Below are 15,707 nucleotides of genomic sequence, written 5' to 3' on the forward strand. Positions count from 1 at the left end.
CCAAATTAATCATTGAAAATATTTACTATTTTTAAAATTTTTCATAAAAAAAGTTAAACCCATTTCAATTACCTACTTCATACATTTCAACCTAAAAATTTAACATAATCATGATATGCTTACTACCCTCCTACCACTCGTTTATAACTCCTTTTATTTATTAATTTTTTTACTTAATGATTAAAAGTGATTATTAGTGAAGTTGTATATTTTTTAAAATTTTTATTTATTTATTAATGATGTTAAAAAATACTTTAAAAGTGATAATAATAATTTCAAATATATTATAGAGTAGTAAATGAGTGGTAAAAGCTAGGATAGAAAGTTTATCATTATCCAAAAATTTAAACCAATCTCAACTTAAAAAAACCTAAATCTATCTCGATAAAATTAATAAAATAATATTATTTATAGCTCAACTCAATTGATTTCAACATCCAAAATCAGCCTAACTTCTTGACTCGGAGGAAATTAAAGATAAATTCATTGACGGTGCATGAGGACATGATTGTGCCATATCATATTATTATTGTTGGACCCATGAGTTGCGGACATTTTCTTCTCTCTTATAGCTAGCAAAAGTAAAAGTCTTCTCATGACTGTACTGTTCCTCCATCCGTTTTTTTCGTTGGATAATGGGAAAAAACATTATTTTATTAAAAAAAAATACTACTTTACCTACACATTTTAATTATCCACTTATTTTAACATCTTATATATTTTAATTTTTTTACTTAATAATTAAGAAAGTAAATATTAATATATTAATATTTTTAAAAAATATTTTTAAATGATAAACAAATGTAAATAAAAAATTAAAAAAAAATATTAAATTTAACCTAACGGTCAAATTTGGCGGGAGAATAGTCCGACTTTATAATTGTACATGATGATATGATCCTCTTCTGTGGATAAGAAGGTGAAATAATATTAATTATGCTAACGAAGATCGGGTTCAGTAAGAAATTACAATAGCTAAACGAGCACCCAGCTTTTCATTCGCAGTACTTAAAAAAAATAATATTTGTGATGAGAATACCATTTACATGTGACAATAATGGACTGTTTTGATAGAAAATGATTATTTCGTAACAAATAATTAGTAATAAATAAACATTTTTACTGTAGTGTTGGTCTATATATGATACTAGGAAAACATGACCACATGCAGTACACTGACGACACATGATAAGGGTCCATTTGTTTGCTTTGTCTAAAATTATTTTACCACACAAAGCTATTCAAGTTGCTTAGGACACCATACATTTGCTATCCAACTTAAAATGATCAGGTAATTAAATAACATGACCATTGATCAGTATATATATATATATATATATATTTGAATATATGCAAGTTGGTGTCCAGCTCTCATTGCTTACCATGCAATTAGTCACATTGCTTTCAGATTCCCAATTTTCATATATAATCATGTGGTCTGGTTTCAATGATAGTGTCCCAGCAAGTAGTTTTGTCTGAATTTTTTGACTAATTAAGATAGCGTTTGGATAGTGAGTTGAGTTGAGATGAGATAAATTAAGATAAAAATTAAATAAAATATTATTAGATCAATATAATTTTCTAATATTATTATTATTATTTTAAGATTTAAATAAACCCCAAGTAGCTTTGCCAATTAAGATGTTGGTTAGAGATCCATCATTCAGGGAACAGTCATGTTACAGTGCAGAGAGAGAAGTCCACTCTCCGATCCTTAGATAATACAAAGAAGAAACGATATAATATCTATATATATATGGATATGCGTGTCTCACACTTCAAATAAGATAAATAAACTAAAGAAATCGATCATATGTACGTATAACGTGATGGTATTTGGTAAATAAAAACATCGTCGTCTGCCATGCATGACAAAGATGGTTGTAAAATATTTGAACAAAAGATCATCAGATGGATGGATAATGCAAAGACATATGATCATGTGCATGCATGGGGGAAATTGGAATCTTTGAAAGGTCTAAATTAGCTGTCTCCTCCTATAGATCAAATTGAAGTTCTGATGGATAAAAGAGGTACGTACCTTATAAGTACTTCTGATCCATTTCTGGCAGCTTTAAGCTGTACTTCTCCATTGAGTTGTAACCTCGACTCGGTGCGTGCATTGGGTACTACTTTTAATGGAACTTGCATGATTCAGATTTTTAACCCTATTTTTTCTGCATTTCGCTCATGATGAGTATATAGAGAGCATCTGCGAGAGGCAACTTCCATTAAGAAAGGTAACATTAATGGAGTACATCCAAATATGGGACAAAAAGATAATGACTGCTTAAAAAATGCCGAAAAAACCAACTCTATTTTTGCCAGTACGGCAATATTAATGCTTTAATTATAAGATGATACCAAAGTCAGACAGAAAAAGATCATGAAAAAATGGGATAAGATGAGCTGATTTGGTGTAAAACTCGCCTGTTTTAAGTTGATTTTTCTTTTTGTACGTACTGCGTGCATGCATGTATGTACTGATCTCTTATCTGATCTTTATAATAATTTTATGTTTTTAACCCTTTTATTTTTAATTTAGTTTGGGGTTTTTTAGTTTTTTTCAAGAGTAGTGCTACATCTCTCCCGAAAATCCACCGAAAAGGCAAAAAAAAATATTTATTTTTTATTTCTTTTATTTCATGTATGTTTTTAATCATCATAAATATTTTTAAAAAAAGTAAAAAATTTACAACATCATTAAAAAATACTTCCTTAATCACTAAGTAAAAAAAAAAAAAAAAACTTTCGGGACACAAATTCGGGTCCCAAAACATTTCTCTTTTTTTAATTATGAAAAGTACACGGAATTAAAATGTTATGTGGCAATAAAATCGTACCTTTTGGATGCCACGTCAGTATATATGTAGATGAGGTCCTCTACCAACTCTAACATTCCAGCTCTTTTTTCTTTAGATCTAGATATCATATGTTATATATAGTTGCATTTGTTCGATCCTTTTGAGCTCTGATTTCTAATCATTATATATATATATAAAATGAAAAATGTTATTACAATGTTTTAGCTACCAAAGATGTCATGATCGTCAGCTATATATATACTTTATTTTGCCAGCTAGCTAATAGAATTCCATTGGATAATTTGTTAATTACATATATATATATATATATCAAGAATAATTTATATATTATATATATCTGATCTCCCTCCTCCCGACCACCTCCTACGACCTTAACTTTAACATGATGAATTTGACCCTTCATGTGGAACCGCAGATCGAAACTTTAAAAATCAAGTTACACCTGCCGCTTTTGACTACAATTAAGAAAGACTTAGAATAATTAGTAGTACTGGATTTTAAAACCCATGCACCCTAAAACTCCTGGGGACATGAATTGCATGGTTTCTTCCTTATAACTTAGTATTGGGAAACCTATAAAGTACTCTTTTCTTTAGCAACATACTTATACGAGAATATCATAAATAAAAGAATGTGTGTGTGTGTGTGTGTGTATGAGTGGAAGCGTACGTATGGTTTCCAAAATAAACTCACAATTTTGTTTAATATTATTATTTTTCTAGTAATTAATAATTCTTCATGATCAAGATCATCTTCATCACGATCGAGTAATGATCATTCGTTAATTTCGAAATATAAATACATCATGATCGATGGTGCTCTCATCTTATTATAGAATGCCAACATAGCTAGCGCGCAATATCATGTGATAGGATTGAATCCATATTGATCATCACGCGGTCATCTATATGCTCCGCAACTATTTAATAGTTTTGATCATCATCATCGTCATCGTCTTTCATTAATTCCCTAGCTATTGGTTCTATCTCTCTCTGTTTTTTTTTTTTCCTTTTCCAAACTAATATGTTTGAATATATATATATATATATATATATATATATATAGAACCATAATTGTCATATTGTATCATGATTAATTTCTTCGATCTATAGAATATCTTCATGATCTACGCCTAGCATGATCACTTAACAACCTAATTAATTATATATTGTGAGATGGTGACTGGACAACTTACTACTATTACTTCTTTAATTATTGTTTTAATTGGGCATATAATATTAATTAATTTATGCATGTGATGAAAGCAATGACGCATTTCACATTCGTCACACTAATTATCATGATTTGAAACGGTCGCGACGTGTGGACTAATTTGGAACATATAACATTAACCATGAATTTGTTCAGAAAGCAATTAGAAATAATATAAATTTCTTTGTTGTTAATTAAGAATAATAGATTTTCTAAATACTAGGAATTGAATTTTACTAATTAGAAGTGCGATTAACGAAGTTAAAAGCACATCATGATTTAAATTAAACAAGCCAGGCAGGCATGCATGCAAACTGCCGATCGACGTACGTACGTACGTACGTCGTACATACAGTAATTTGTGTATCATCATCTGATCTGGCCAGCTTCTCATTTGAAGTCTAATTCATGTAGATTAATCAATAATTACCAATACATGACTATTTGATCGATTTGGCCGCGGCAGTATTTTTATTTTAAAAGGTATTTTTTAAATTACGAATAATTTTAAGATATATACCCCTAATTAATTACATTCATGGTGGGCTGAGGACGAAAATGGTACGGAATGAAATATTCTTTCATAATTATTATACTCCTAACTAACATATATATATATATATATAATACATGATTTATTCTAATTAATACACAAAAAGAGAATAAAAAACACACATGCAGAGACCAAATCAAACTCCAAGTGTGAATGTGGAATATTCAGTACGTACTGTCTCTCGCCCTGTTTTTTTAGGTCAACTTGGTCATATTTTTTAATTAAGCATAGAGATTAGTTAGTAAAGAGACAAGATCGACAAGAATAAAAGGATACCCTAGGGTTTTAAATGATGAGCAGCAAATCCGACCTGCCCTGAATCGAAGCTCCCTCGCTCGATCGGCCACTTGCTGGAACTTTTGGGTTTTTATAAAGTTCAAAGCGGGGGGAGAGATCATCAGGACAGCTATGTGCACAGAGGTGATCAATCCCAACAAACGTTGGCGAATGCATGCACGGTACTACATCCAGCTCTGATCTTCATTAAGTTCCAGCATGCAGTAATCTGCTTTAATCTCATGACTTATTTCATTTCATCTCAGCTTAGTAATTATATCTACATGCACATGATGATTATAAGCTTTGAATTTCTAGTACTACGTACGTACTACTGCCTTGCGGCATATATATATATATGTATGTATATATAAATTCTTTCTCTTTGATTACGGCCAATTCCTCTGAACCTCTTATCTGATCTGCGCGCTGGGTCGCCTTTTATATGTTCTACTAATTGATGTATCAAAACCTCCAAGCATCATTAAACCCTTAATTGTAAATTGTTAATGAATATATATTTTTTATGAACATTAATGTACTCGTTAGTACTCTAAGTACGACGTGCGTACGTACGTACGTACGTTGTGTGCTATTTTTGCTTTCTAATTATCATGTAAACATTAATTGTTTTTATTAGTTATTACTAATAACTGAAAGTTATCTATATATATATATATTCAGTCGTACGTACATGCATGGTTAATTAACAGGTAATTATATAGATAAGCAAATTTCCAGACAACAGATCATCACCAACCAGAATGATCATCGATCTGTTGACGGACAGTTGATCGGTGGTTGGTAATTGGTTTCTGGAGGTGATGTTTGCATGGTTGGTTCTTGCCTGATCAGCTGTTATCATGTTGAGGCTCAGTACTATTCCACATATGTATATAATGCACATATATATGTATATAATGCTTGATGTAAAATACATGAAAAGGTCGGCCTTTTTAATTTATAGCTCTCGATTGATAATTTTGAGAACTAATTTTTATATATTTTTTTGTTTCAAAATATGGTATATAACCAATTACTATAGCTTGTTAGTGATAAGTAAGCATTAATTATAACTACAAATTGGATCAGATTCTCAGTTTTTCTTCTACATGCACCTAGCTGCATACTGACGTGACATGAGCACCAAAGAGATTCAATAATTAGATTTCTTCTTAGAATGGTTAATACTCATTGACTTTTGCATTTTGACCCTGCATACACTCAAATATATATATATATATATATATAAATAAATAAAATAAATGATATTTTCAGTTTTAGAATGTGTAAGTCTCGCATATATACTCCGTTTAAAATAAGTGGTTAAATTTGAGATCTATATGAAAATATTATTTTTTTAATGGACTCTATTTTTTTTCAAAAGAAGTGTGTGGAATTTGCATATCCTAATTAAGACTATATCTAATATATTATTATATATAATCCGATTTGTCCTATGCACAACCTTAATTATTAGCTTATACCTATTCAAATTATTTCTAACTTTTTCTACGATTTATAGTCAGAAGTAAGTGGAGGCTAGCTAGCTACCAGATATTTGGCCTGATATATATGGAGCCAATATTAATTGAAAATAGGCAAGATTCAAAACTTTATACAGAGTGCTAAGCTACGATCCATTTTTTCAGTAATATTAATATGAAACCTTAACCTTAATATAATTATATTTATTTATTCATGTTTTGAGTGATCTTGCGCTGTATTTAATTAAATGTTAGCTAGCTAATTCTATATATTCACTACTCATCCAAACTTTTGAAATTAAAGGTGATCAATAACATATATGATTCATCTCTTAGATAGGGAAATTAATAAGTTATAAAGGTAATAATTTCAATTTGTTTAAATATAATCAATGAGACATATATATATATATATATATATATATATGACAAATGCTCATTTCTAATAGTTAAACTTAAATATGAATGGATGTTTTTTCTTTTAATTTTCCACCGAGTATGCATGTACACTTACTAATTAGTCTTTGGATTGAAAAATTTAGTTCCAGTAGTACTACTCCATTAATGTGGATTTCAGCCTTATCATGCATGTATTTACATCGATCAAGTAGTTACTATATATGGTCGTGATGAGAATCTCCTGATCAGCACATTGTGATTAGTTTATTTATGGTACAGATCGAACAACTATTGAGAACCAAGTTTCAACATCTTCATTATAACTAAGAAGAACTAAAAGCGCTAGCTGTTGAAAGAAATGGAAGAAGATCATGATCACGATCATGATGTGGGAGAGATATCTGAAACCAGTAGTCAACAATCAAATGGGAGTACTTCAGATGCAAATCGACATGCAGCTTTTGGCATTGGTGAAGAATTAATTGAAGATGACAATCCAAATGATAAAGATCAAAGGCGTACGTCAAGATCAGTCCAGAGGCGTGAGCAACATAGAAGATTAGGAAAAACTATTCCTGGTCAGCATGCTATCCGAATCAACGAGAGTACTTCGGATGCAGTTCGCCAGGCATCTTTTGGCAATATTGGTCATGAAGAAGCAGGTGCTACTTTTGACATTGGTCATGAAGAAGAAGTTGCTAATTCTGGTATTGGTCATGAAGAAGCAGCAACTTTTGGCATTGGTGAAGAACTCGAAGATGACAATCCAAATGAAGAGAGACGTCCAAGAGTCCAGAGGCGTGAGCAACATAGAAGGTTAGGAAAAACTGTTCCTGGTCAACATGTTATCCGAATCAATGAGAGTAATTCGGATGCAGTTCGCCAGACATCTTTTGGCAATATTGGTCATGAAGAAGCAACTGCTTTTGGCATTGGTCATGAAGAAGTAGCTGCTAATTTTGGTATTGGTCATGAAGAAGCAGCAACTTTTGGCATTGGTGAAGAATTCAAAGATGACAATCCAAATGAAGAGAGACGTCCAAGAGTCCCGACACGCGAGCAACGTAGAAGGTTAGGAAAAGCTGTTCCTGGTCAACATGCTATCCAAATCAACGAGAGTACCTCAGATGTAGTTCGCCAGGCAGCTTTTCGCAATATTGGCCATGAAGAAGCAACTACTAATTTTGGCATTGGTCGTGAAGAAGCAGCTACTAACTTTGCTATTGGTCATGAAGAAGCAGCATTAGTGAAGAATTCGAAGATGACAATCCAAATGAAGAGAGACGTCCAAGAGTCCCGACACGTGAGCAACGTAGAAAATTAGGAAAAATTGATCCTGAACAAGCTATCCGAATCAACGAGAGTACTTCGGATTCAGTTCGCCAAGTAGCTTTTGGCAATATTGGCTATGAAGAAGCAACTGCTAGATTTGGCATTGGTCATGTAGAAGAAACTGCTTTCGGCATTGTTCATGAAGAAGTAGCAGCTTTTGGCATTGGTGGAGAAGAATATGGCAATCCAAATGAAGAGAGACGTCCAAGATTCCAGACACGTGATCAACGTAAGAAATCAAGAACAGTTGTTCCTGAATGTGCGATCCGAATCAACGATAATGAGAGACAAAAGCCTGTTATCATCAACGGATTAGGATGGTCGACATTGAAGGTTCCTGCACCTATGTTCAAAGTTGACAAAGGATCTTACATTCCCAAGATTGTCTCCATTGGTCCATTTCATCATAATGAACCAAGTCTACAAGCCATGCAAACTCAAAAACAGCGATTTCTCGATTGCCTAATTCAAAACCGAACAAGGCAGCCTATCCTTGAAGAAAGTCTTAAAAATGCCATGAGAGAATTGGAGGAAAAGACAAGAGATTTCTATGCAGAAGACTTTCAGGCTATAATGCCTGATGATTTTGTGCAGATGATGCTCCTTGACGGTTGCTTCATTGTAGAAATCCTGCGTTTATACGAGGTATTAATTAGTTATGCATTGTAATTAAGTTGGTTTTTCACTCTAATTTTCCTTTAGCAATTATGATCACATGAAGGAAAATTGATAACAATTATACTTCTTGACTCCTTGCAGAAAAAATATGAGGTGGAGCCCATTTTCCAAACACGATGGATGCTGCCAAATATCTCTCGTGATCTCCTTTTGCTTGAGAACCAACTCCCTATGTTTGTGCTGCAGAAGATTTTTGAACTTACTACCTTGAAGGAGGAGGCAAGTCCTGATCTGAACACACTTGCTCTTGGATTTTTTGAACCCTTGAGACCTGGGAAAGATGGATTTGAAACATTTGCGTTGCATAAGCATGCTGAGGGCGAGTATATACATCTCTTAGCTTTGTTTCATTCTACCTTAACTTTAGGGAATGACATATACATGCAACAACCTGCAAAGAGTGAAAAGAAAAAAACACATCTTATTCTTCCTGGGAAAGGTTGGGTACATAATGCCAAAACACTTCGTTATGCTGGTATTGAGTTCAAAAACAATTCTGGTAGCATTCTTGACATAAAGCTTAAAGGTAAGACGTTAAAGATTCCGACCATGATCATCGATGATAGCACTGGCCCTTTGTTGAGGAACTTGATAGCCTATGAACAAAACAATCTCTCTGCAGCTCCATATTTTTGTTGTCTGGCAGTGTTCTTGGATAGCATAGTGGATACGGTCGAGGATGTCAGGATTCTTCGTGATGTTGGGATTATCAAACAGGCAAAGGGTGGAGACGAGGAGGTGGCGAATCTTTTCAACAGCCTCACTAAAGAGTTGGTGTTTGATATTGATAAGGAGAACTGCTACATGACCGAGCAAATCGAAAACATCAACCGTCTTTGTCGAGCACACGACACTAGAGTTCGAATTTACCAACTTCTTGCCACATTGAACTACAAGGGATTACTCACAACATACGCTTCCATCCTTGTTACAATCATCTTTTCCCTTTTTGCTGCTAATTTTGCAAGTTTGAGAACCCCAGTTAATCAATACTATTCACCTCCACCCCCACCTCCACCTCCACCTCCACCTCCGCCTTAACTATAAGCATTACAACAAAGACAAAACACCGTTTGAAATGGTTGATGCAGGTTTATCTGGTGGAGCCGCCATTGATGATTGAGCCCTATGTTTGCATATCATTTCGCTTAGTATTGGTTTTTCAATAAAACTCGGAGTATTCACAGTGATCTCATTTAGCAGTGTTTTTTCTTTTCTTTCTTATTTTATTTTTAAAAAAAAATCAAGTCGTGTATTCTGTGTTGTTGTTCCATTGCATATGTCAATACTATGTGTACTATGTTTGAATTTCAAATTGAATAAATCCATCTTGGAATCAGAAGTTGTTGGGATTTGCTCACAATCCATGTTATAGATTGTGACCTCGATCCATAGATTTTCTAATTTATAAAGAACGAAAAATGTCTTTCTTTAATTTTCTATCACACATTATATATATCATGAATATGTGTGACAAAAATGATTTCCTCAAAAGGAAAAGCTACATGCAGTTTGATTACAATGAATTCCTCCCCTTGATAGATGTACTTTCACTGTATAATTAAGAGAAATGATATTTATAGTTTTAGGCTGCGTTTGAATGTTGAGCTGAGCTCAGTTGAGTTGAGTTCTTTATGAATAGTGGTAGGTTGAGTAGTAGAGGGAGTTATGTGGGGTTCATCTAAACTGAGTTTAAAGTATGCTTAGATATTAAGATGAGTTTAGTATTTTTTATAGAAAATTGAAAAAGGTTGTGGGTCACACGTATAAAAATGTTTTAAGTTGAAAAAGGTTGTGGGTCCCACGTGTAAGAAAGTTTTGAGTTGGAATGAGTTTAATAATTTAGAATTAGGTATTTGGATGTTAGATTCAGTTTAAAGTTAGATTGAACTCAGCTAAGCTCAATTGAGTTTGAGAACCAAACGCAGCCACTTAAGGTGTACAAATTCCACGACACCTTTTGGAAAAAGTGGATAAATAGGGGACCTACATGAAAAAGATTTTTCAATGAAAAAAGCTGTATAAAGTATTGTTAAAAATGTTGTACGTAAATCATTTTCCGGTCTTATATTGATCTAGCATTACTGGTATATTAATGATATATAGTCTTTACAATTTGGGATTGACAAAATATCAACAACTTCTTGGACATTCTTTCCATTTTTTTCTTGGTTCACTATGGAATTCCCGTCCATGTGATCCAGCTTGATGGAAGCAGGCCAGTCGGATAGATAATTAAGAGTGTGCAAGGAAAATGAAGAATATATGTACGTACCAATTATATATATATATGCGCAGTGTTAAGTCTCAAATGATCATATCCTGTATGATTAATTTTCTTGGTTAACCAATAAGTATTACACACCCACGTTATAGATCATCACATGGTACTAGGACGACACATTCCCAAATAACACATGCCTCTAATTTGGCTGATTTATTTGAGCAAAAATTAGCTATGAATTGTGTGGTGGGCATACAATTTTTCAACTCGGAGTAGAATTTTGGAAAACTGGTTTAAAAAACTTTATTTTCCCCAAAAACTAGTTGTTTAGTACACCATACATGCATCAATTGCTATCTAACTTAACTGTGTTAATGTTGAGGTAATTAAATAACACGACCACTGCTCAGTATTTATATATGCAAGTTGTTCATGTCCAGCTCTCATTGACAATTTGGCTGAATTTGTTTGTATCTTATCTGATTCTCTATGTCCTTTTTTTTATCAGTCTCATTGCTTTCTGATTCCCAATTCTCATATATTATATATATATATATATATATATATTTATTTATTTATTGGTCTGGCTTCAATGATAGTGTCCCAGCAAGTTTTGTGTGAATTTTTCCACCAATTAAGTCTCATGATACAGCCGTAGTCTATCTGTGTTGCAACTTGCAGGTCAATTTATTAATGTACTGGCCCTCAAACGCCAAGTACTTTGCCAATTAAGAAGATGCTAGAGATCCATGATTCAGGGAATAGTGTTATAGTGCACAGAGAGAGAGTACGAGAAGTCCACTCTCCGATCCAATGGTATTTAGATAATACAAAGAAGAAATGACGATATGCTTACAGCATCAATATATGTGTGTGTGTGGGCGCGCGTCACACTTTGAATAAGATGAAAAAACTAAAGAAATCATGTGATGAATGTACGTGCATGATATTGGTATTCGGGAAATAAAAAAATCGTCGTCTGCTTTCATGTTAGCGGCAAAGATGGTAACACTTTGCTTTTTAAGAATATTATTAGGTGGCAGAAGGGTAATACTGGATAGAATTAACAAGTTTAACCAAGGAAACATAGGGCATATTAAAAGCAGTTGAAAAAGAAATAGTTTAACAATAAGAATATTATCAAAAGTAGTAAACTTGTTAGCAATATTAAAGGGGTGGCCGTGGTAGTAGGCTCATGTTTAACAATTTTGATATTAGGTATTGAGAGAGGAGTAGCAATCTTCTTCCCTTGTTTTTTTTTTTTTTTTTTTGCTTATATTTTTTGTTGAAATTCACAAGTAAGAAAATCAGGAATGTAGTTTTCAAATCTTTTAATATAATCAATATTAAAATTAAATACACTTAAAATAGCTTGTTATCTGATAAAAATATGCTTTGATGCAATGTTTTCAACATTTTTTTTCTAAAACATATTTCGCACTTTTACAATCAATGCGTAATATAAATTTTTAGTTTAACAAATCACTTTGAAACTTAGAAACACATAGTATACGATGGATAATATCTCTTTCTCAATAATATTATTGTTAAGTTGTGCAGTATTCTAGACTGCAGAATGGAAGCAATCAATTTATTCCGATAAGCCTGGTGAAACAATTTATTTGAGAATGCTTTAAATATATATATATATATATATATAATATAGTTGTGCGATCATGACTAGATAACTTATTATTATTATATATTTAATTATCGTCTCAATATTTGGGCATATAATATTTAACCATCTGATGAAAGCAATGACGCATTTCACATTCGTCATTCGAATATATAGTTGCTTGATCTGGCTTTTAAAAGGTGTTTTTATTATTTTTGAACGAATTTTAAGATATATATATATATATATATATATATATATATATATCCCTAATTACTTACATGGTGGAGGACGAAATTAATGGCACGGAAGAAATTATATTCTTTCATAATTATTAATTATATATACCCCTAACTAACATATATAGAACATGGTTCATTCTACTTACACCAAAAAAAAAAAAAAAAAAAAAAAAAAAAAAAAAAAAAAAAAAAAAAAAAAAAAGAAAAAAAAAAAAACGCAGAGACCAAGAAGACTCCGAGTGTGAAAGCACAAATAATCAGTTGGATCAAATAATTAGCTCCAAACAAAAGACAAAATTATGTGAATGTGGAATATTCACGTAGTACTGTCTCTCGATCGCCCTGTTTTTTTAGGTCAACTTGGTCCTTATATTTTAAGCATAGAGATTAGTTAGTAAAGAGACAAGTTGGACAAGATCAATATGAGGATACCCGGCCTATATATATATGGTTCTAAATGATGAGCAGCAAATCCGACGTCCTGCCCTGAATCGAAGCTCCCTCGCTCCACAGCTTGCTGGAATTTTGGGCTTTTATAAAGTTCAAAGCGGGGGGAGAGATCAGGGATCGAGCTATCACAGAGGTCAATCCCAACAAACGTTAAGCGCGCGAATGCATGCACGGTTCGGTACATCCTCTGATCTGATCTTAATTAAGTTCCAGCCGTAAGCTGCTAGCTAGCTAGCTGGGCTTCTTTAATCTCATGATTTATTTCATTTCATCTCAGCTCTGTACTTAATTATATCTGCTGCACATGATGATGATTAGCTTTGAATTTCTAGTACTACGTACTGCATTGCGGCTGCCTTTTGTTCTACTAAATAATATTCTTTCTAATATTTGATTACCAACTTCTGACCCTCTTATCTCTGCAGGGTCGCCCTTTGTTCTTCTAATTCATGAACATTATACACATTAGTACTCCAAGTACGTACGCACAACGCTTGTACGTACGTTGTGTGCTATTTTTGTCTTGTTATCATGTAAACATTAATTTTTTTTATTAATTAGTTCTTAGTAATAACTGAAAGTTGCTATATTCAGTCGTACGAACATACATGGTTAATTAACAGGTAATTTTGTAAGCAAATTTCCAGAAAACAGATCATCACTAACCAGAATATTGATATCAGTTGACGGACAGTTCGTTGGTTGGTTGGTTTCTGCATGGAGGTGATGCTTGCAATATGGTTGCAGGTTCTTGCAGCCTCAGCCTTTTGGGCCTTGTCTTTCTAGCCTTTGCTCTTCTATCCGTTTCAATCTCCGTATTTTCGTGTCCCAATCTAAGAAATTCTTCAGTACTGTACTCATAGCAAATCTCATGTTCTTATAAGTTATTTTACAACTCCCCTAGCTGTATCTTCTGCAATTAATCAAAAGATCCTTTTTTTATAGCTCAATTGATAATTTTGAGCACCAAAGAGATTCAATTAGTTTTTTTAGAATGGTTAAAACTCATTGACTTTTGCCTTTTGACCCTCCATCTCTCTCTCTCTCTCTCTCTCTCTCTCTCTCTCTCTCTCTCTCTCTCTCTATATATATATATATATATATGATAAGTGATATTTATCGTCCTAGGATGTGTAAGTTCCGTGCATTCTATTTGAAAAAAATGGTTAAACTTGAGACCTACATGACAAAATTATTTTTTTAATGGTAGATCTTAGTTCTTTTCAAAAGAAGTGCGAGAAATTTGCATACTTGGCATATGATTGTATCTAGTATTACTATATATATATATATCATCCAATTTGGTCTATGCACAACCTTAATTATTTAGCTTACTATACCTATTAAAATTATTTCTAACTTTTTCTACAATTTAATTTAAAGTTAGAAGTAAGTGGAGGCTAGCTAGTAGATATCTGGCCTGATATATGTGGAGCCAATATTTCAAAATGGGTTCATAATTTTATACACGGAGGGCTAGTTACAATGTTTTTAGATATATTATGAAAGCTTCACCTTTGTATAATTATATTTATTTATTTATTCATACTTTGAGTGACCTTGCATTATTGTATTTAATTAATGCAAGCTAATTCTATATAATAATTCCAATTTGTTTAAATATAATCAATGAGACAAATATACGATAAATGCTCATTTCGAAAAATTTAGTTCCAATAGTACTAAGAATTTCAGCCGCATCATGTATTTACATAGATCAAGTAGTTACTATATATGGTCGGAATGAGAATCTCATCACATTGTGATTATTTTATTTATGGTACAGATCGAACAACGTCTATTGATAATTAAGTTTCCGCATTTTCGTAATAATTAAGAAGAACTGAAAGCACTAGCGGTTGAAAGAAATGGAAGACGATCATGATCATGATGTGGGTGAGATATTTGAAACCAGTAGTCAACAATCAAATGGTAGTACTTCAGGTGCAGTTCGCCAGGCAGCTTTTGGCATTGGTGAAGGATTAATTGAAGATGAGAATCCAAATGATCAAGATCGAAGGCATACATCAAGATCAGTCCATAGACGTGAGCAACATAGAAGATTAGGAAAAACTGTTCCTGGTCAACATGCTATTCACATCAACGAGAGTACCTCAGATCCAAATCACCAGGCAGTGTTTGGCAATATTGATCATGAAGAAGCAGTTGCTAATTTTGGCGTTGGTCATGAAAAAGTAGTTGCTAATTTTAGTATTGGTCATGAAGAAGTAGCAGCTTTTGGCATTGGTGAAGAATTCGAAGATCATGACAATCCCAATGAAGAGAGACGTCCAAGAGTCCCAAGACATGAGCAACGTAGAAAATTAGGAAAAACTTTTCCTGAACATACTATCCGAATTAACGAGAGTACTTCGGATGCAGTTCGCCAGGCAACTTTTGGCGATATTGGC

At 32.9% G+C, this 15,707-nt stretch overlaps 1 protein-coding gene across 1 annotated transcript; it reads left to right on the forward strand.

Moving 5' to 3' along the window:
• Positions 1-7,000: 7,000 nt before the first annotated feature.
• Positions 7,001-9,945, forward strand: LOC121242820. The gene is made up of 3 exons (XM_041140773.1): positions 7,001-7,961; positions 8,237-8,729; positions 8,844-9,945. Exons 1-3 carry the CDS (start codon positions 7,111-7,113, stop codon positions 9,801-9,803), a joined length of 2,304 nt encoding a protein of 767 aa, XP_040996707.1. The 5' UTR covers positions 7,001-7,110; the 3' UTR covers positions 9,804-9,945.
• The last annotated feature ends 5,762 nt before the right edge of the window (positions 9,946-15,707 follow it).

The sequence above is a fragment of the Juglans microcarpa x Juglans regia genome, chromosome 8D (genome assembly GCF_004785595.1).
Source record: "Juglans microcarpa x Juglans regia isolate MS1-56 chromosome 8D, Jm3101_v1.0, whole genome shotgun sequence".
Lineage (NCBI taxonomy): Eukaryota > Viridiplantae > Streptophyta > Magnoliopsida > Fagales > Juglandaceae > Juglans > Juglans microcarpa x Juglans regia.